We start from the raw sequence: 20,716 nt of genomic DNA, 5'->3' as shown, positions 1-20,716 counted from the left end.
TTAATATATAAGTAATTTATTGTTGTACTCTCACTTTTATTAAGATAAGGATATATTATGAAAAATCAAGATTAAGCCCAAACTGCCCAATTCAAGCCTAGCCAGCACTGAAATTTGATTAGTGGTAGACATGAATCGAGTTTTTTTTTTTTTTTTTTTTCTTTGAGCTATTTGAGCTCAGCTTAACAAAAGTTTGATTTGTGCTGAGTTAATCTGATATTCGAGTCCAAATTCCAATAAAACTTGGGTTCAAGCTCAGACATATGAATTTTTGAGTTGAGTTGAACTTAAACTAACATTTCTACTCAAATTAAGTTCAAGCCCTATAATTTTCTGTCGAGTCAAGCTCAAATAGTCTAATATTTAGTTGGGCTCAATTTGAATTCACTCCTAAATTTGATACATTCAAGATGGGCTCGGCTTGGGTTGGTCAATCAGGCTTTACTAAATTTCGATATAAATATATGTAAATATCCATGCATGTATATATGGTTTAATAAAAAATAAGCATATATTATACATGTATGTATACAAATATGTGTATATAGATAGTTAGGCCTGACTTGGGTTGGGATAAGGTTGGGCTGGGATTTAGCTACCAGCCTGAAAAAAAAAAGAAAAAAAAAAAGAGCCCAAACTTTGGGCCTGGGTCTAGCCTGAGGATTGAAAATCCAAGCCCAACCCTTGTAAAATTGCAAATTAGGTTGGTTTGGGCCTAGGGATGTCAATTGGACTGGATTTGGTTCAATTTGATCCAATCCAATGTGAATACATTATAAATGGACCATGTCCAATCCGATCCAATAAAAGGTTTGGACCAATTTGGATCGGTCCAATTCAATGTCTGGACCATCCAATCTGTTCAAGTTCATTTTGATTTAGATTGATTTCAACTCAAACCCGGTTCATTGACACATATATTCTTATCTTATATCAATGGACTAGATATTGGCTTAATCCAACCCTATCTAATAAAAATTTGTTATGAACGGACTAGGTCTAATCCAATTTAATAAATATTCTTGACTAAATTGGTCCAATCCAATATGTTTTGTTGGCCCGTCTAAATTGATTTTGATCTGGATGAAGTCCAATTCAAAACAGGTCCATTGACACCCTTAGTTGGGCCTGTCCAATCCAAAACAGGTATACAACAAAAACAACACAGATCTCTGGAGGTATACAACAAAGATAACACATGGAGAGTTGGTTGTTTTTGAAGCCTGGTGAATTATTTGTTGAATTCAAAGTATTTCTGGTATGTATAAAAAACTGTATAGGAAAAATAATCAGGGAATATTTTATTACTCATTCAGATTCATGATTAAGCACGGTTGGGCATATCAAGCAAGCCAGGAGTGTTCGATAACATGCATGAATGGTTTTGTTTTTGAAAGCAAACTTCGTTTTTTGAAAACAAAAACAAAGTTTGTATTTTGATTTTTTGGTGACATAACAGTTAATTTTTTGTATTAAAAAAAACAAAACCAACCAATATTATCCAGCATCCCCGGAGTTTAGCTTTCTATTTACAAACTAAAGAAAAAGGTATATCCCAGGTCCAAAATACCTTGAGAAGAAAAATGCTCTTAACGTTTACCCGTTACACCGTTGCACTTCCAAAGTCACACGATTGAACCCACATCCAAGAGCAACAAGCTTCAGCTTGGAGGGTAGAGGGCCTGGAGGCCGTATGGTAAGGAATTCAAATCCTAAAATTAATCCAAATGCAACCTTAGATTTTGTTTTCTTTTTTAAAACAAAAAATAAATGCCTCGCCGTTACCTGAAAAATGTAATTGTTTAAAAACGAACCCATGCAAATACAAATATAAATAGGTAGAGTGCAAATACATACAAAATATAAAGTTTTGCACTCTACGTATTTATACTCCTCTTCTAAACTGAGCTAAGACTACATTTGGTTCATAGGAATAGAGGTTTGAAATCAGAATCAGAATAGACTATTTCGATTCCAACTATTTGGTTGAACATAATCGAAACCCCATTCCCATTTCTGTTAGAATGACATTCCCCCATATGAGGAAATGACCATTCCTTACTCCTCTTTTGGGAATGAAATTCCATTGCCTACTTATTCCAATTTTCATTCCCATTCGTGTCTTAACCAAACAGATTATGAGAATCCGAAAAATTTTGATTCCAATTTTGATCATAAATTAAACGAAACATAAAGTTTCAAATATATCACAAATAATTTCAATAAAATGAGAGGGTGTGGGTACTTGCATTTAATGCTCAGTTTTATTTAATTGATTATTACCATTTATGTATTTGACGCCATTGACGGGCAACATTTTTATATTTCATTATATTCAGTTCCATATCCATTGCTAAATTATAGGTATAAATCAGGATCATGTTTAGAGGAGACACACAATTATAATTATAGGTGCAGGACAATCTGTAGACACTCAGTAAAACGTGAACATGCCAGTGTTTGAAAAAAAAAAAAAAAACATCACACTAATTGGTGTTTGATTTAGAACATTGGCGCATGGTTTTTAAAACCAATTACGAGAACCAATAGGTTAGGGGTCTGGTTACCGAGTCGAATAGTTCAATCATTCGATTTGAACGGTTAGTCCGTTTTAACAAGAAAATAAAAAAATGAAAACCGGTCAAATCTTTCGAACAATTAACCACCCAAATCAGCGGTTTATTAACTAAAATCAACGGTTTTTATGAAAAATCCGATTTTAAGGAAAACTAGAACCAGTCACCTGACCGGTTCCCGATTTTTTTGATTAGATCGTCCGGTCTGGTTTTGAAAACAATGCATTGGCATGTTTTACATTTCATTGAGGGTTATGCGACCTAGGTCGCAAAAAACGTATTTACTCATTCGTAAGAGTTTGGAAAAAGTTTTAGATTGACTGCTAGCATAAATTAAGCAACATTCATCCTTTTGTTAAGGTTTAGGGACTGGCCATGTAATTAATATATATTACATATTATTCAGTTTGTTTTGGTTAACCAAAAATTTAAACTTGAAAAATGATATCGAAATTGAATTATCCAAAAACTAAAATAAGTTAAATAACTAAACTGAAAAGACTGAGACTGAAAGTTTCGGTTTTAATCAAACAATGATTATTCTTAGATTTATTTTTATTAAATAATTTAAAAAATTAATTATTTCAAATTAATGAAATGTATTATTTATACTATATAAAGCGCATACATACCTTGATTTTCATGCAAAAAGAATGTAATATATGATTAATACTTATTTTTTGCAAAGAGAAGTGCTAAAGGCACCTCAATTTAAAATTTTTATTTTTTTCAAATGTAATTGTTTTAAATGGAATTTAAATGAGTATCAAATTAGTAAAAATTCATAAAATTTATGATCTTTATATCATTTTTAAAATGATATCGTGTGCTAAAGAAATCTCAATTTTATATTATCCAATCCAATGAATTGAATCAAGGAAAAATTCATGATTAGTACCCTGTACTTTGGGTGTAGTGCCACTTTGGTCCCTCAACTTTAAAATGCAACAATTCAATACTCGAACTTTCAAAATGTGTTAGTCTAGTACTTATTGTTAACCAATTTATTAACCAGCCCTTAAGTGGCATTTGAAAATGCATAATTGCCTTTTAAGTGTCATTTAATTCTCTATCAACCATCCAAATGTTGACAAAAAATGAATAGTTCCAAATTCTTGCCTCTTCTATTCAAGAAAGTTGGGGTCATGTCTCATACGTATTCTGGTGACCCCAACTTTCTTGAATAGAAGAGATAAGGATTTGGTACTGTTCATTTTTACAACATTTGGATTGTTAATAAAGAGAATTAGATGACAGTCAAATGGCATTTGGGTCTTTTTCAAATGTCACTTAATAGTTGGTTAACAACAAGTACTACATTGGCATGTTTTGAAATTTCCAGTATTGAGTTGTTGCATTTTAAAGTTTGATGGCTCAAATGACACTATGCTCAAATTATAGGGTAATAATGGAGAATTTTCCCTATTTAATTACAAAGTTTACTCTTTTAAAAGAGGGAAAATTCCATATTAGTACGTTGTACTTTAGTGGTAGTGTCAAGTTAGTACTTGAACTTCAAATTGTGTTACTATAATACCTAAACTTCCAAAATACTATTAATTTAGTCCCTATCGCATTTATTTAACATGTGCAACTTAAAATTTTTGAAAATATCAAAATTATTCTTCAAAAGAAGACACTATTCATTATCTTCTACTAGACTTGTTCATGGGCCAGGCCTGGCTTTCATTCTTTATTAACAGATTTTTTTAAGGCTCGAGCTTGGGCTCGGCCCGACCATTGGGCCTACAACTTGGGCGACCCTCATAAAAAGGTCGAAGTCTAAGCTTGGGCCCGAGCCCGAAGTCTAAAACTCATGCTGTTGCTATCGCTAAAGCAACTGAACACACAGAGAGAGAGATTATAAAGAAAAAATAAAAAAATGCATATATTAAATTATTAATATATATATATATTATAATAAATATTATATAAATTAATCGGATTTGACAAATCCTGAGCCTGACTCGAAACACAATCGGGCTTAGTGTTTTGGGCCAGAGGTCAGGCCCGTGGGCCTAACTATATGTCCAAGCCCGACCGGGGTGCGGGCCGAGTCGGACTGTTGGGTTACCTGACTCATGAACAGATTTATCTTCTACCTTGAAAGAAGATACTATTCATTTTCTTCTACCTTAAAAGTGAACGAGTTATTGCTACGATGATAATGATGATACTGTCTCACTATACAGATTCAAACCAGTAATGACAGCCGAGATAAGAGATGCATCATATCCAAACCCGATGGTCTTAAAGAGCAACGGGGCGTAGAACATGACATTGTTGATGGGTGTATTTCAGGAGCCACCGGAGATTATCGAACTGAGTAGGAACCAGTTCCAAGGTCACATATCCCAGGTACATTCCAATCGCCCAAACCGATTTATTGGAACTTGATGAAGGATGATTTGGCCCGACCTCATAGTTATGCGACACGTGGCAAAAGCAACAACTCGGCACAAAAACAAGCCTAAGGCGTTTTCACCAAGAGGAGAAACTAGCGGACCGAGCTCCCTACTAGGGGCCCGAACTCACCCTTGGCCCCAAACCGGAAAGAAATCCACTGGCCTGCCTTGCAACAGTTCGGGACATACCTCGCCAAACTGACCTGCCTTGCCACAGTTCGGGACATACCTCGCCGAACTGACCTGCCTTGCCACAGTTCAGGACATACCTCGTCGAACTGACCTACCTGGTAACAGCTCGGGATACACCTTGCTGAACTGACCAGCCTTGCAACAGTTCGGGACATACCTCGCCAAACCGACCTACCTGGTAACAGCTCGGGATACACCTCGCCGAACTGACCTGCCCTATACATAACTTCGAACTCAAGACTTTGCCTCGCTCACCACTCCACACCTTCAGGGCACCAAAACCAAACAAACCGTACTATGCCTGACACTGAGGAAGTCCGTTCCCAAGGACGCCGCACCTGACTGGCTTGGGATCTGACACTTGACAGCCGCACTCTAAACGGCCACCTGACACCGCCATCTCCAGTTAGAGAGACGGTTAGGCAGTGACGGTTCTGTCCCAGTAGAAAGGACGACGGCCGAATTGACAGACGTAAGGGTAATCATACCCGACCTGACAAGGGCCTCGGAGCGAGTGCGCGAAGTGATTATAAGAGCCCCTTGCCCCCAGCGAACAAGGTATGTGAACTTTGCGCCATCTGGTCTACACTTTGCCTTTGAAAGATTACTGACTTGAGCTTCAGAGTTATCACACCGGGTTCCCCCCAGAGTTCTCTCATTTTCCCCGTTTCAGGCTCCCCGACGCTCTAGCTCAGAGGCGAGTTCGTTGATAGCTAAGACCGACCGGATTGCGCTCCATCAATTGGCGCCGTCTGTGGGATAGCTTCTAAAAGCCTCCCTCTAAATCTCTTCTACCTACCCTTCTTTCAAAAACTCCAACACTGAAATGGCCTCCTCCAGCAGTGCCGGACGTGGAACCGAAATAGCCACTACCAGAGAGCAACTTCATGCTTCGGCGGTGTGCATTGGGCAGTTCACCATCCCCCTTTCAGTGGATGGGATCCCAAGCTTGAATGTGCCACACGCGGTGGCACCTCTCCCACTCCCCATCAAAACGAACTTCGCGGAACCAACTGTTGTCCCACTGGCAGCCCGCCAAAACCAAATAGATGATCTGATGCAATGCATGCGGGCAATGCAGGCCCAAATGCAGCAATTCCAGCAGCACCAACTCCAGCAACACCAGGTGTTGCACCACCTCTCCCAACACCATTATCAACAACAATTCCCTCAGCTACCCTTGAACCAACCGCTCCTCCCCCCCCCCCCCCCGGCACCCTGTTTCAAAGCCGGTCAAGGCCTCCCCCCAAGGTGGACGACCTCACCAAGGAGAGGCTTTCCGACCGCAGAACCCTCCTAACAGTCAGGCCTTTTCCCTAGGCCGAAAGCCAAGAAAGACCACACCAGCCTCGCAGCCCGCGGGTGGGTCAAGAACCTTGCCAACAAAGTCACCTTGGTGCTCCAAGCCCAAGTTCCCACTCACGGAGAATCGCTTCAGCGCCTTAGTAGTAGGCCAGCAATCCGGGCCCATCGAGCTCGGCAACACAGAGGCAAGCAGCGCCAGCACCAGGCCCAATCAAAGAAGGCATCGGCGAAGTCGCCGAACTGCTACCCGCGTGCTACCTGAGTTCAGAGGCAAGGAAGAAACGAGCTCGGGCGAGGTAAAAACCGTCCCCATTCTCTCAGTTCGGCGGACATACTATTCAAATCAGCATTCGACCAGTTGCAGTTGCAGAAAAGCGATTTGAAACCCGCTCACACTCCTCTGGTAGGCTTCAGCGGAGAGGAAGTCAGGCCCTTGGGAAAAATAACAGTACTTGTGGAAGTCGGCACATGGCCGTGCGCGGTAAGACTCAACCACGATTTCCTGGTGGTCGCGACCCCCTCCCCGTACAACGCCATAATAGGGTGACCAATTACGCATATTTTGCGTGCAGTGGTCTCCACCTATTATCTGGCAATGAAGTTCCCCACGGACTTCGGTGTGGGGGTAGTGCGGGGCGACCAACTTGAGTCCCGCAAATGCTATGTTGTCGCCCTGAAGGGAAAAACCAAGGCAGCCGACGATCTCGAACTAGAGCGAACACTACAGATCGGTGCCTCCATCAATGAACCATTGTGAACTGAACTCGTGAGTTTCTTACTCTAAAATTTAAACATTTTTGCATGGTCCACGACAGATATGCCCGATATTGACCCCGGCCTTATAACTCACAAGCTTAACACTAACCCTGTAGTCAGACCCATTAGACAGAAGAAACGCAACTTAGCCCCGGAGCGCTAGAAAGCGGTCGACGAAGAAGTCGAAAAGCTCCTCGCAGCGGACTTCATAAGGGAAGTTCATTACCCGAGTTGGGTAGCCAACCCAGTGCTGGTGAAAAAAGCCAACGGCAAGTGGCGCATGTGCGTCGACTACACCGACCTGAACCGAGCTTGCCCAAAAGACTGCTTCTCCTACCCTGAATTGACCTTCTGGTGGACACGACCTCGGGACACGAGCTACTTAGCTTCCTGGACCCCTACTCAGGCTACAACCAGATTAAGATGGACAAGTCCGACCAAGAAAAAACCAGCTTCATTACCGAGTTCGACCTGTACTGTTACAAGGTCATGCCCTTCGGGCTAAAGAATGCTGGTGTGACCTTTCAAAGACTTGTAAATAAACTTTTTCGGCCTTTAATTGGCACGAAAATCGAATGTTATGTAGACGACATGGTCGTCAAAACACAGTTTTCGCGAGAATTAATAAAAGACTTGGATTCTGTCTTCCAAATTCTGCGTCAGTATAACATGAGACTAAACCCAAACAAGTGTGTCTTCGGTGTCACCTCGGGTAAGTTCCTAGGGTACATTGTCAACCAGCGCGGCATTGAGGCCAACCCGGACAAAATAAAGGTCATCCTTGATATGAGACCACCTCGGAAAGTAAAAGAAGTTCAAAGGCTAAACGGCCGCATAGCCGCTCTGAGCCGCTTCATGTCCAAGTCGACAGACCGCTGCTTGCCTTTCTTCAAGGCAATCAAAGGCAAAGGGTTTGAATGGACCCGAGATTGCCAGCTTGCGTTCGACGAGCTAAAGACTTACCTCGCCACCATACCAACCTTAGCCAAACCCGAGGAGGGCAAGGTCTTAGAAATGTACCTCTCGGCGAGTGACGAAGTGGTCAGTTTGGTATTAGTAAAACAAGTAGATCGGGTCCAGCGGCCCATCTATTATGTTAGTAAAATTCTGTAGGGAGCAGAAACAAGGTACCCGCAGATAGAAAAAATTGCCTTCGCACTAGTGGTATCAACTCGGAAACTCCGCCCGTACTTCCAAGCTCACACCGTCGTTGTCTTAACCGACAAACCCCTAAGACAAGTTTTGCTGAAGCCCGAGGTCTCCGGTAGGCTGACGAAATGGGCCATCGAACTCAGCGAGTACGATCTCCAGTACAAACCCCGGACCGCAATTAAGGCCCAAGCTTTGGCAGATTTTATCGTCGAGTGCACTTTCAGCCACGAAGCCCTACAGGTCGAGCCTGAGGTCCCCAGTTCGGGCAAACTCGGAGCTCCCGAGCCAATAAGGTCTGAACCCCGTGAAGTAGCATCCAGTGTGGCACCTCTCCTGGTTAGGCGAAACGCGAACTAGGATGAGGAGCCCTGGATCCTTCACGTGGATGGTTCCTTGAACCAGCAAGGTAGCGGGGCTGGAATAGTCTTATGCGGCCCGGGCGGCACAAAATTAGAATACGCACTATGCTTTGAGTTCGCGGCATCCAACAATGAGGCAGAGTACGAAGCACTGCTAGCCGGGCTGAACCTAGCACTAAAGGTAAAGGCAAAGCACTTGGTCATCTGCAGCGATTCTCTGCTCGTGGTTAACCAAGTTACGGGCGAGTATGAAGCATGCAAGATCTCCATGATCACATATTTGGCGAAAGTAAAAGAGGCCCTGCTCAACTTCCAGTCACACTTCATCAGGAAAATCCCGAGGTCAAAGAACACTGAGGCCGACGCTCTGTCCCGGTTAGCCAGCACAAGTCACAACAACATGAGAACCGTGTACATAGAGGATTTACCTCGGCCTAGAATTCTCGGGGGGGGGGGGGGTAGAGGAGGTCGCTCCCGTCCTCGAAGCAGAGCCGAGATGGATCGACCCACTTGTGAGCTTCTTGATAGATGGAACCCTCCCTGCATAACGCAATGCGGCCAAGAGGGTGCAGCGCCAAGCAGCCAAATACGTCATAATAGACGAATGGTTATACCGACGGTCCTACACGCTCCCCTACTTGCGTTGCCTGTGACCTGCCGAAGCCGAGTTCGTACTCCGCGACACTCACGAAGGCCTGTGCGGCGGACACTTGGGGGGCAGAGCACTCGCCCAAAAAGCACTTTGACAAGGATACTACTAGCCAACGATGAAGGCAGAAGCTGTCGAACTCGTCAGAAAATGTGACAAGTGACAGAAACACGCCAATATCCACCATCAGCCTACTTTCGACCTAAAATACCTCGCCAGCCCGTGGCCCTTTGCACAATGGGGCATCGACCTCCTGGGGCCATTTCCGCCAGCAACAGACGAAAGAAAATTCTTAGTTGTTGCAGTAGATTACTTCACGAAGTGGATAGAAACCAAACCTCTGGCAACTGTTACGGCCCGAAACATACAAAACTTCTTTTGGAAGAACATAATATATCGTTTCGGGTTACCTCAGATACTAATTTCCGACAACGGCAAGCAGTTCGAGGATATCAAGTTCCAAGAGTGGTGCTAGAACATAGGGATTCGGCAAAACTTCACATCAGTCGCGCACTCGCAGGCAAATGGTCAGACGGAAGTAATGAACAGAGCCATCCTGCACGGACTGAAAGCACGTTTTGATCATGCTAAGGGACTGTGGGCCGAAGAGCTACCAAGTGTCTTGTGGGCTCACCAAACTACAGAAAAAACTGCCACGGGAGAAACCCCCTTCAACCTCACCTACGGCACTAAAGCAGTTATCCCGGCGGAAATCGAAGTACCAACATTGTGACTAGAAACATACGGCGATCAGACAAACGGAGATGAGTTACGTACCAACCTTGACCTACTAGACGAGGTAAGGGACCTCGCACACATCTGGACAGCGGCCTACCAGCAACAGGTAGCTCGCTACTACAATGCTAGAGTAAAGCGACGAAGCTTCCGAGTCGGCGACCTGGTCCTTCGTAAGATTATGGTGCCCGAACCCGGCGTGGGCAAACTTGGACCAAACTGGGAAGGGCCCTATAAAGTAAAGAGAGCGCTCGGGGGGGTATACGAGCTCGAAACCTTGGAAGGCAAACTAGTACCTCGAGCGTGGAACATCGTGAACTTGAGGCGATACTACCTATAAACCGCCAAGCGAAGTGGACGAAACCGCTATAAGGTCCTATGGGCCACGATGCAGAGCCAAGAGGAACCTCGACGTAAACAAGCAAAGAAAAGTCGGGCATATTATCAGCTCGGCAAAAAATCAGTTCGTTGAAAAAGCCTTCGCGGCAAAGCAGGTCGCGGAAGTACAATAACCCGGACAAGTGGCATATTATCAGTTCGACAAAGAATCAGTTCGGGAAAAAGGAACACGGGCAAAAAGATTTATCTATTCCGTTGCAAGAAACAGGAGTACATTGGCCATCAGAAGGCACTTCAAAAAAAAAAAAGATTATCTTTACATGCCCGGAGCTACTTCTTCGCCATCAGAAGGCACTTCAACAACACCCGAATGCCCTGCCTCTCCTTCAGAGTCCAGCTCGCCATCAGCAGCATTGGCCATCTCCTGAGTTATACGCAAAGTGGATATGGCACTAACATCGAAGTCAGGGTACGTGTTCCGGATCATCCACCGGCTCAGCTTGAACCCCCTTCTGTAAGAATCCACCATCAGATCGTCAAAACGCGGAGAGGCAATGTAGTCTTCAACGACCTTCTTCTTGGCATCTTCAATGCCTTAGGAAAAAATTTGCGTTTTCTCCCTGATGTCATCCTGAAGATATTCGACTTGATGCTGCAAATCCAACTTCAAGTCCGCCATGTGCTTGACAACGACCCCCATGGCCTCGGCATCACGCTGAGACCTCGCCTGCCTGGCCATTGCGATGCGAGCAGCCTCTTCGGCAGCATAAGTGGCCGCCTCTGCAACACGGAAAGCCTCTTCAGCAGCATGGGCGGCAGCCTCAGCAGCTCGCGCCTGTCGCGAGCTCCTCTCCACTTGGGCTGCTAAGGCATGAATTGAAGAATTCACCTACCAAAAGAAACAAATGAGCAATGACAGCAAAAGCGATAGAAAATGAAAAAGGCAAACGAAATCAGACTTACCACCATAGCATGTGTTACGGCGTGGCAGGCGACCTGGTTCAAAGGAAGATTGGTCCACGCTACGATCTCCTCGGAGAGTAGCCTCCCTACTCTTCTGAAGAGCATAGTTCGGCGTCAACACGCTCCTGAACTCCTCTTGATCTCCCGAGCCCGAGGGCCCAGCTCGCATATGAGCGGACCCAGAGTGAGCAAGAGCACTGGAGTATGCAGGAGCACCCGTATGAGTAGTCTCAGCGTAAGGCCCCCCGGTAGTTTCATACATCGGCGGAGTCACCTAGAGCTCCCTCGGCAGATCCTCTGGCGTGCGGCCTAGAACTTGAGGCTCCTCATCTGGGGGCAGCTCGGTACGAGTTCGCTTGGCGACCCGAGCCCCTTGCCCCCAGCGAACAAGGTATGTAAACTTTGCGCTATCTGGTCTACACTTTGCCTTTGAGAGATTACTGACTTGAGCTTCGGAGTTATCACACCGGGTTCCCCTCGGAGTTCTCTCATTTTTCTCGTTTCAAGCTCCCCGACGCTCCAGCTCAGAGGCGAGTTTGTTGACAATTAAGACCGACCGGATTGTGCTCCATCAGAACTGTTGTTGCCTAGGATGGGCACCTGGGTGGAGGGCAAGTAAGGGAAGCCCTCCGAAGCCAAGGCCGACGACTCCGGAGCCAGGTTATCTCCAAAACCGAGGCCCACGTCTCCGCACTTAAAAAGAAGGCTCTTCCTGACAAAGTAGAAGTTGAAATAGAGGTCGTCGCCAAAACCAGCCACTCAGCGCCTCCCAACAATGATAATACACTCTCTTCGGCCCATAGTAGCAACAGTTTCAATAAATCGGTTTGGGCGATTGAAATGCACATGGGATATGTGACCTTGGAACTGGTTCCTACTCGGTCGTCCAGTGGTTCCTGGAAGACACTCGTCATAGAAATATTGACAATTTAGAATTCCATAAAGAGAAAAATAAAAAACAAAAACAAAAAATATGGAAAATCGATCCACCGATTTTTTCTCAGACTTTTCCCGTCTATTTTCCGTCAACGAATTTTCTAGCAACCTTTTGGGAGCTTCGGTCACTGTTCATTTGTGATGCGATGCAACTCGATTGCTCCTAGCTGGTGATGATTTGGCTTCCAGTAGACGATGGGCTTGACTAATTTGCAAAAGGGGAATCAGAGAATCCGGGGTGCTTATCCGGCGAGGTCACTCCGATGCTTAAGTCAGTAACTTGTGAGCTGATGGTAGCTTAGAAAGCAAGAGAGCTAGTGAGCAGATATTACACATACCTTCACCCCTAGAGGGCTGGGGTCTTTATATACTGGAGTCCTCACGGGTTTTTCGGAGTGGTTTCGAGAATCTTTGCTATGATGAGGTCCGTTTCCGTGTTAACAGGATATAACGCTGCTAACCGATAAGGCTTATAACTGTCGCCCAAATCGGTCGGAGGAGATAAGACTAGCTGTTACGAGGCGTGATCCCGTAAAGCGTGGAATCTGGTAGCAAGATCTTTGGGGTTGTCATGCAGAGGTCGGTCAATATTACCCGAACTAGTGCTCTTTGGATCTGACCTAGTACAAATGCTGAAGTGCCTTGGAACCGAGGTGGTCCTGATGCGATCGTGTTCCAAGATGAACTTGTCTCGAGATGGACTTGCCCCGAGGTGGTTCGGTTATCCGAACTTGGTCCGTTGCAGACTTGATGCGACAGAGTGAACTGTCATTCTATCAGTTAGGTCTGTCCACGTGTCCCCCTATTACTAGGTCAGGCCAAATCACCCAACCTCTTAAAGGCGGAAGTCAAATTCTAGCGTTATCCGACGAAAAATCGTTTATGGTTTTCACGATATTAAAATTTCGGCTTAAGGAAGCTTAGAAGTATTTTAAATAGGTGTAGGATGGAAAGGAGAAAGTCCTCCACACTACTAAGAGTTGCTATAAAATCAAGGAGGTGGTTAAAGATCCGATACAAATCATAAGAAAATTAAATAATAAGCGAAGACATTTTAGTCTTTTTATATGATATTTAAGTGTAGTAACGCGATTTGAAGTTCAGATACCAACTTGGCACTATCACTAGGGTATTAATATGGAATAAATCCATCACGGCTTGTGTAGTGAGATTTATAAGCCTGTAGGGAGGTAAAAGAGCCACCGCGTTTACCAGCTTTCCCTTGGTGTTCGTGGGCGGGAGAGGGAGAAAGAGGACAGAGAGATGTCATCGCACAATAACTCGTCTGCCAACGATCCGCGGCAACCCTCAACGGCGAAGCCATATGTACCCCCGGTTATATCTCCAGAAGACATGCCCATCGATTACTCGGGCTTCATTGCCGTCGTCTTCGGCGTTTTAGGCCTTATATTCAGGGTCTGTTTTCTGTTTCCAATTGCCCACCTCTCTATGAATATTAACAGTTCCCTTTTCGTCTTCTGTTGAAAAAGAACTGAATTTGAACGGATATCTGTCCTGATATCTTCAGCCTTTGATATCAAGTGGATTCGTGACGATATTCTTTTTTACTTCATGAACGAGTGAGATTTACGTTTCTGGTGAATCACGAACCCTGTTTTGAGTTCGTGAATAATTGAGGATATTCTTCTTGGGTGTCCTATTTTTAGAATGTTTTCTATGTCTGGATTTGTTTAATTAGATTCTATCAATATTTGATGGATCTATGATTATGCTCTATACCGCTAGCTTAACTTAATTTCTTTTACTGATGATAGTAGTTCATAAGTAATTAACAAATTCCATTTTTTTTTTTGTGTAGAACTGATAAATTTAGAAAATCAAGAACTGCTGTTATCAATTTATATGAAATTGCGATTATGCCGTTTCTGCGATTTCATTATCCATGTTTTAACTTTTGAGGCAATTATGTTTGACTACGGTTGCAGTTTTGTTTAGGGGCTATCCATGTGTCTAAAGGCACGGGAACAGAAGGCAGACTAATTAGAATATGAACTGGTTTGGACCATGGTTTTCAAAACCGGACGGGACCGGACAGTCGGACCGGAAAACTGGGAACCGGTCACCTGAATGGTTCTGTTTTACCCCAGAACTGTCTTTTGGCCAAAAACAGTTGATTTGGTCAGTAAATTGTTGACCCGGGCAGTTAAATCGTTCAAACTGTTCAATGATTTTTTGCCTTTTTTTTTTTTTCAGAAAGGGCCATCTGTTCTACCCGGGAACCGAACCCCTGAACTGTTTATTGTCCGGTTTGGTTTAAAAACCTTGGTTTGGACCTTTAGAAGTCGTTTTCTTTTTTTTTTTGGGTAAATGGCCTTTAGAAGTTCATGGTTAAATTTAATTGTAGTTTTTAATCATTTTTGCATCTATGTAGGTTGGTTGCTGAATGTAGCTCATTGTGTCTGGTTTTTGCAAGCATGTACTTGTGAAGCATGGTGAATAAGGCCCCGTTTGGTTTGCGGGAATAGAGGTCCGAAATTAGAATCGGAATGGGCTATTCAAATTCCAATTGTTTGGTTGAGCGGAATTGGAATTCCATTCTCATACCTGCTGGAATGGCATTCCCCCATTTGAGGGAATGGCCATTCCCTGCTCCCTTGGGAATGAAATTTCATTCCATCTAACTGTGAACCAAATGGATCCTAAATTATTATTTTCATTCCCTTCCCTAGCATGATTCTTTTACTTGTACATGATTGATTCAGAAGACTCTCTCTCTCTCCACACACACACATCCCTTTGAAAGGATTTACTTCATTTTCTTTTCTTATTTTTTCCCTTTTGACAGTATAAGCTTAGTTCGTGGCTTGCCATAATACTCTGTGCCCAGTCGCTTGCAAACATGAAGAATATTGAAAATGATCTCAAACAGATATCTATGGCCATGATGTAAGTAGAAGAACTCTTCCTAGAGAATGGTTGATTGTAATTATATATTTATTGCTATCATTTATCTTTAGTTTCCCAGTGTTTTTTTTTTTTTTTTAAATATAGTTTTCTGTTAGAACTTAGAAATATTCTTTGATAGATTGGAAACCGGAAATGTACTAGGACAATCGTTCTGATTCTAGATTAGTTTGAAAATGTTCTACTTATTTGCTTAGAGTTTCCTTGTTTCTTCATTAGTTGTTTATAAAATGGTTGAGTGATTATATTTCTTCACTTGTTGTTGTTATTAAGGTTCAAAATATCGTTACGTATCGGCCTGTATTGGCCAGTTGTATTGGGGCCTTCCTGATATGCCTCTACAGGGATTGTATCGAGTCAGGCCATGGTTCAGAGGGTAGCTGGGGCTTAAATCGACCCCTATGAACCAGTTTTGAAAAAAAAAATAAAACATAAGAAAAGCACCGATACATGCTGATACGCGGTGTATCGGCCTGTATCGATATTTAGAACCTTGGTTGTTATAGCACATGGTTATAAATGTAAGTGGGCAGCCTAGGGAAGCCTGAGAACTGAGATGAGCACGGTAAGGCAATAAGGTAGTGCCTTGTCACCTATGCTTAAGGCAAATAAGACATATAATTTACAGGATATGTTCCGTGTTGAAATGGAGCAAGTTCCAGTTGATTGTTATTTGTATCACCATCATCTAAGCCTTATCCCAACTATATGGAGTTGGCTTCCTGAGTCTTGTTTTGTCATTCTGTTCTGTTCAGTGCCATATCCATTGTTAAGTTTTAAGTGCTCAAATCATTTCTTGCTACTTCAACCTATTTCCTTTTTGGTCTGCCCTAGCCCTTCTTGCAACAGATTGCTTCTCCTTATGGGTGCTGCAGATGGCCTTCTGCACATGACTAAACCATCTTTGTCTACTTTATTATTATTTGTATATTAAAAAAATAATAGAAGCTAACGTTAACCATAATAGTTCATAAGTAATTACCAAATTCCATTTTTTGCACTTGATCACTTCATAAGTATTCTGTTATACCACATTGGCAACAAATAAATTACTGGTACAGTAAACAAAAAATTGACAACAAATTCAACAATTAAAAAAATGAATTAGTAAGCAAGCTAATAAATTAATTGATGAAACTAAACAAATCGACAATTTAAACAATTCAAACAATAAATCAAATGAATTTGTTATTAATGAAAGGATAAGTGCTGAAGCATTAGATAAATCCTCCTTGAATCATTGTTGACTTCTATTGGGGTGAATCTGTGAAGTACGAGAGTGTGGGAGATCAAAAGAGAAAGTGAATGGGGAGCTTAGATCTGCTGCTTGCTCAGCAGTGTATAACAGGCAACATAACCAATCATGAGTGGATGGGCCTCATGTGTATGGTGTGAGCATCAGATCCCGACTAGTGAATGAGGGGATGGACAATTGAGCCTCTGTTCTCACTGATCACTGAGCAAGATTATGATGATGGAAACTACTGCATATTGCGAAAAGAAAGAAAGAAAGAAAAGGATCGCATTCCTCCCTATTATTCGTTTTCTCCTCCTGTTTAATCTCGGGGTCTTAGTAGTGGAACACTTAATAGACATTACTTAATAGTATTTATAAGATGTGATCAAGTGCATTGCACAAGAATCTTCATATTGTATAATTTATGGCTCTTGATAGAGCAAATGGTGGAACAGGATTTGTGTAGCTGATCCCAAACAGTTGTGGTTAAGGCTGAATTGAGTCCAGTTACATCTCCTCTTCCATCCAAATAAACAAATAAATAAATAACAGAGGGACAAACTCCTACCCATCTTGGCAATGCCTTGATAACATTGTTTGTGATGTATCGTTTCTGGTCACGTATCATTTTTTTGTGGCTAAGTACTTCGTCATCCCGTCTGCTCCCAGGTGGCCGATGACTCAGGGGCTGAAGCGGAAATCCCTGGCGTAGTGCAACCCGAATGCTCCCTGCAGAAGATCATCTGCTCATCTTTGTAGACGGCGGGAACTGGTTGCCTACAAGAGCTGAATCAGAGAACTCGAGGTGGCTTACCCGGCGGGGACACTCCGATGGCTAAGTTAGACACAGTAGAGAGCTTAAAGATGATATCAGAGAGTTAGAGAGCTAGAGAGTAGGGGTTACCATCCCTTTTCTCGCCTCCCTTCATTTCCTCCTATTTCTTCTTCTGTTTTTCCTCCCTCCTTTCCCCTCTGGGGGGTGAGCTCCTCGGGGTTTTCATGCGGTGGTCGGTCTGACTAGGAAACGAGCTGCCCGTAAGGTGCCAGGCAGCATGGTGGTGAGCTGCCTGTGAGTGCCAGGCTCTGTAAGGTGCTAGGCTACATGATGGCGAGCTGCCTGGTGCCTGTAAGTGCTGCATGGTGGCGAGCTGCTTGGTTAGTTAGCACTTAATTCTCATGAGGTTCCAGGTGTCATAATGTCATTGGAGGGCCAAATCCGCCCTCATCAGTTTGAGTGGCTTCTGTTTGTGCACCAATCATCATTTGAAGTTTAGTATACTAATTGTCCATACAGGGGGACTTTTTGGTGGGTTTTCAACTGTAAATTTAACTGCCTCTAACACAGTATATGGTTGTTCATTTTAGGGACTTAAGGTTTTTTTGCCCTAATTTTTTCAAAACTGATATGTCATATAAAATCTCACTAGATAAACTAGGTAATAGAATTATATAGAATGCTAAATTACCAAAGCAGCCCTCCTTGGTCACTTGCGTGTTTAACAAGAAAAGTATCCTGTGTTTTTATTCTTAGGTATAGGAAAATCTGTTGGGCACTAGTGGTTGGTCTTAATAACAAGAGGGAGTTCAAATCAGGGCATGTTACAAGAATGAAACATGCTAGAGGATTCTTCTTTGCAAGTTTATGCTTCATTTACTGGTTTCTCTAATGGTTGCCTTATTCATAGCTTACCTTGTTATCATTCAGGAGATAACTATGAGTCTTTTGGTATGTAAAAAAATTCACCACAGTTCTTCATATCGTCCAGGAAAACTGTTATTGCATAACAAACTGTGAATTGATGTAGACATTTATGTAAGAATTAGACATGGAACTGAGTTGATCTGAAAAGACGTATTATGCTTAATTCTGCTGGAAGCATAAATTGTAGGAAACTGTAAACCCAACTCAACCCTCCCAACCAGCAGAGGCTGGATAGATGAATTCTGCTCCTCCATTGTTCTCTGTTAAGAACCATGTAATTTGTATTCATATTGGATTAGTCATAATTAGGGAATTAGGGAAGAAAATGGAAACATTCTAGCTTTGTACTCAGGTCCTATTCAGCATGGAGATGTGGTGAGATCAGAATTATTGGCAGCAGTCTATGGAGTAGAGAAAGCTAAAGAAATAGGGATTACTAAGCTGATTATTGAAGGTGATTCAAAAGTAGTTGTGGGTTGGTTGAAAAAAGGGGAAGGAATCATATGGAAGTTAAGGAATGAATTCAGGAGATTCAAGCAGATTTCTAAAGATACGATGATCCAAATAAGATGGATTAGGAAGTCTGCAAACAGTTTTGCTGATGGTCTGGCAAAACAAGGAACTCAAAGACAATCAATGTTCTGGGCAATTCTGTAAATAGTTAATAGTTTCTGGGTGGGCTTTGTTTTTGTGCCCACAACTCTTTGATGTATCTCTATTTTTTAATCTAATGAATCGATTTTGTGTTGCTGATAAAAAATAAATAAATAAATAATAGTTTAAATGCTTACATATGGCATACAACGGTTCATAGGTGAGATCCATTAAACTTGGGGTGCTATTGAGTACTGACTGCATGTGTGAAATGTTATATGGCTCACTTTTTTAGGTTTATAGTTTATCAGAGAAAACAAAGTAGAATTCACCAAAGTTCTACATTTTGTATTAGGTGCCAACTTAAATTTCAGTTGCAAATGACACCAATGATGTAATTGCACTCTTGCTTCACATGGAAAATCTAGACATGTGTGTCCCTGCTTGTATGCAACCTCAAAATTCTCCATTTTTAACAAAATTTTCCTATTGTCATGCAAAGTAACAGTTTCATTTTGTTAATGGCAATATTCAAATTATTCTCTTGTCACACATGCAAGTTCCCTTGAAAAAGTTTTTGAATCTCAAAATTTTCTTTTGTAAGCATTTTATCTTGTAAGGTTAAATGTTCAACAACATGATTGCATTATGCAACATATTTTTATTGGTTGGTTGGTGCTTATTACTTGTTAAGGTTCATGCTGATTTTTGTTTGTAAATATTGAACTCTGCTAGGTTTGCTATTATGGGGCTGGTGACAAACTACTTAGGACCTACTCGACCTACCAAACAAGGTTAAAATTTCCTTGGGTCAGTGATGTTTTGAGCAAATTGTATCAGTGTCAACAAGGACCACATTCTTCTAAGTAGTATATTGAGTCTATAACCAGCTTCTTTGGATCAACAACAAATTGTACATTTTGAACGTTGACAGAAGTAAAAGTGTACATACCATGTTGGATTTTTGGGTAATTGAATTACCCAATCTGTTGATATGTATATACCTTATGAACATTCATCTGTTTTATTTAGCTTTCTGAGAGGTCAATTTTGAGCATGGCAGCTAAACTTTGCAAGGAAGCACAAGGTATGAAGAATTTGGTCTTAGCATGCACTTGCATTTTTGGAAGATACCTGATACCTCCTAAATCATGTTTTGAAAGTAGCAACAAACTTAAGCCTGTTTGGAAGCATTAATAGGCTTTTCTAAGTTACGTGTGCTAACTCCTAATACTTTCTTTCAATTAATTCAAGAAGAGTGTCTCTCTTAAACATCTACCATCCAATCTCTCTTTTTGGATGCAAAACCTTCACTGGAGTAGGATGGCATCCCAAACTTGTAAAGACTACGATCATGGACAGACTTCACACAGCAAGTTTGGCATCGTTACTGCTAACTGCTTAGTATGTTAGGCAGAAAGCCCTGACCTGGAACTTATGCTGACCGAGAAACAAACAGTGTACCGGATACTGAGAGACCTTTCTTCTTCAGAGCTGTACCCACCATGGGCGACTAATAGAACTTACCAAATTGGTACTCATTACTCAATGATCAATTGACCAGCCGCTAGATCTACTAGTTGGTTGGATAAACTATGATCTGTACCAATTGTATGGTAGAAACAAGACATTAAGTGAAACCCTCAAAATAAAAAGGGTAAATTATAGATAGGTACTGTACCCTGTACTTTGGGGGTAGTGACAGATAGGTATCCTAAATTTTTAATTGCAACACTTGAGTACTGTGAACTCTCAAAAATAGACATTTGGGTCTATCCATTAGTACTCTGTCAGTAAAACATTACATAATCTAAAAAATGCTCTTCTCATGAATTTTTTCGATCATTCTACGGAGTAAAATCATCACCAGAGAATTCCATCATGGGGAGAC

General features: G+C 42.2%; 1 protein-coding gene across 2 annotated transcripts; it reads left to right on the top strand.

Annotated features, from left to right (window-relative positions):
- The first annotated feature begins 13,380 nt into the window (after positions 1 to 13,380).
- On the top strand, positions 13,381 to 19,873 carry LOC148854451 (protein Asterix-like). 2 transcript variants are annotated; one of them, XM_088941667.1, is made up of 3 exons: positions 13,381 to 13,783; positions 15,174 to 15,274; positions 19,561 to 19,873. In XM_088941667.1, exons 1-3 carry the CDS (start codon positions 13,631 to 13,633, stop codon positions 19,622 to 19,624), a joined length of 318 nt encoding a protein of 105 aa, XP_088797793.1. In that variant the 5' UTR covers positions 13,381 to 13,630; the 3' UTR covers positions 19,625 to 19,873. The 2 variants fall into 2 exon arrangements, with proteins under 2 accessions (XP_088797793.1, XP_088797794.1); XM_088941668.1 differs by having other exon boundaries at positions 13,470 to 13,783; positions 17,199 to 19,873.
- The last annotated feature ends 843 nt before the right edge of the window (positions 19,874 to 20,716 follow it).

The sequence above is a fragment of the Nelumbo lutea genome, chromosome 4, assembly GCF_056320005.1.
Source record: "Nelumbo lutea isolate HS-2025 chromosome 4, American lotus-T2T, whole genome shotgun sequence".
NCBI lineage: Eukaryota > Viridiplantae > Streptophyta > Magnoliopsida > Proteales > Nelumbonaceae > Nelumbo > Nelumbo lutea.
The sequence above is the reverse complement of the archived record's forward strand: the minus strand, read 5'-3'. Positions and strand labels throughout refer to the sequence as shown.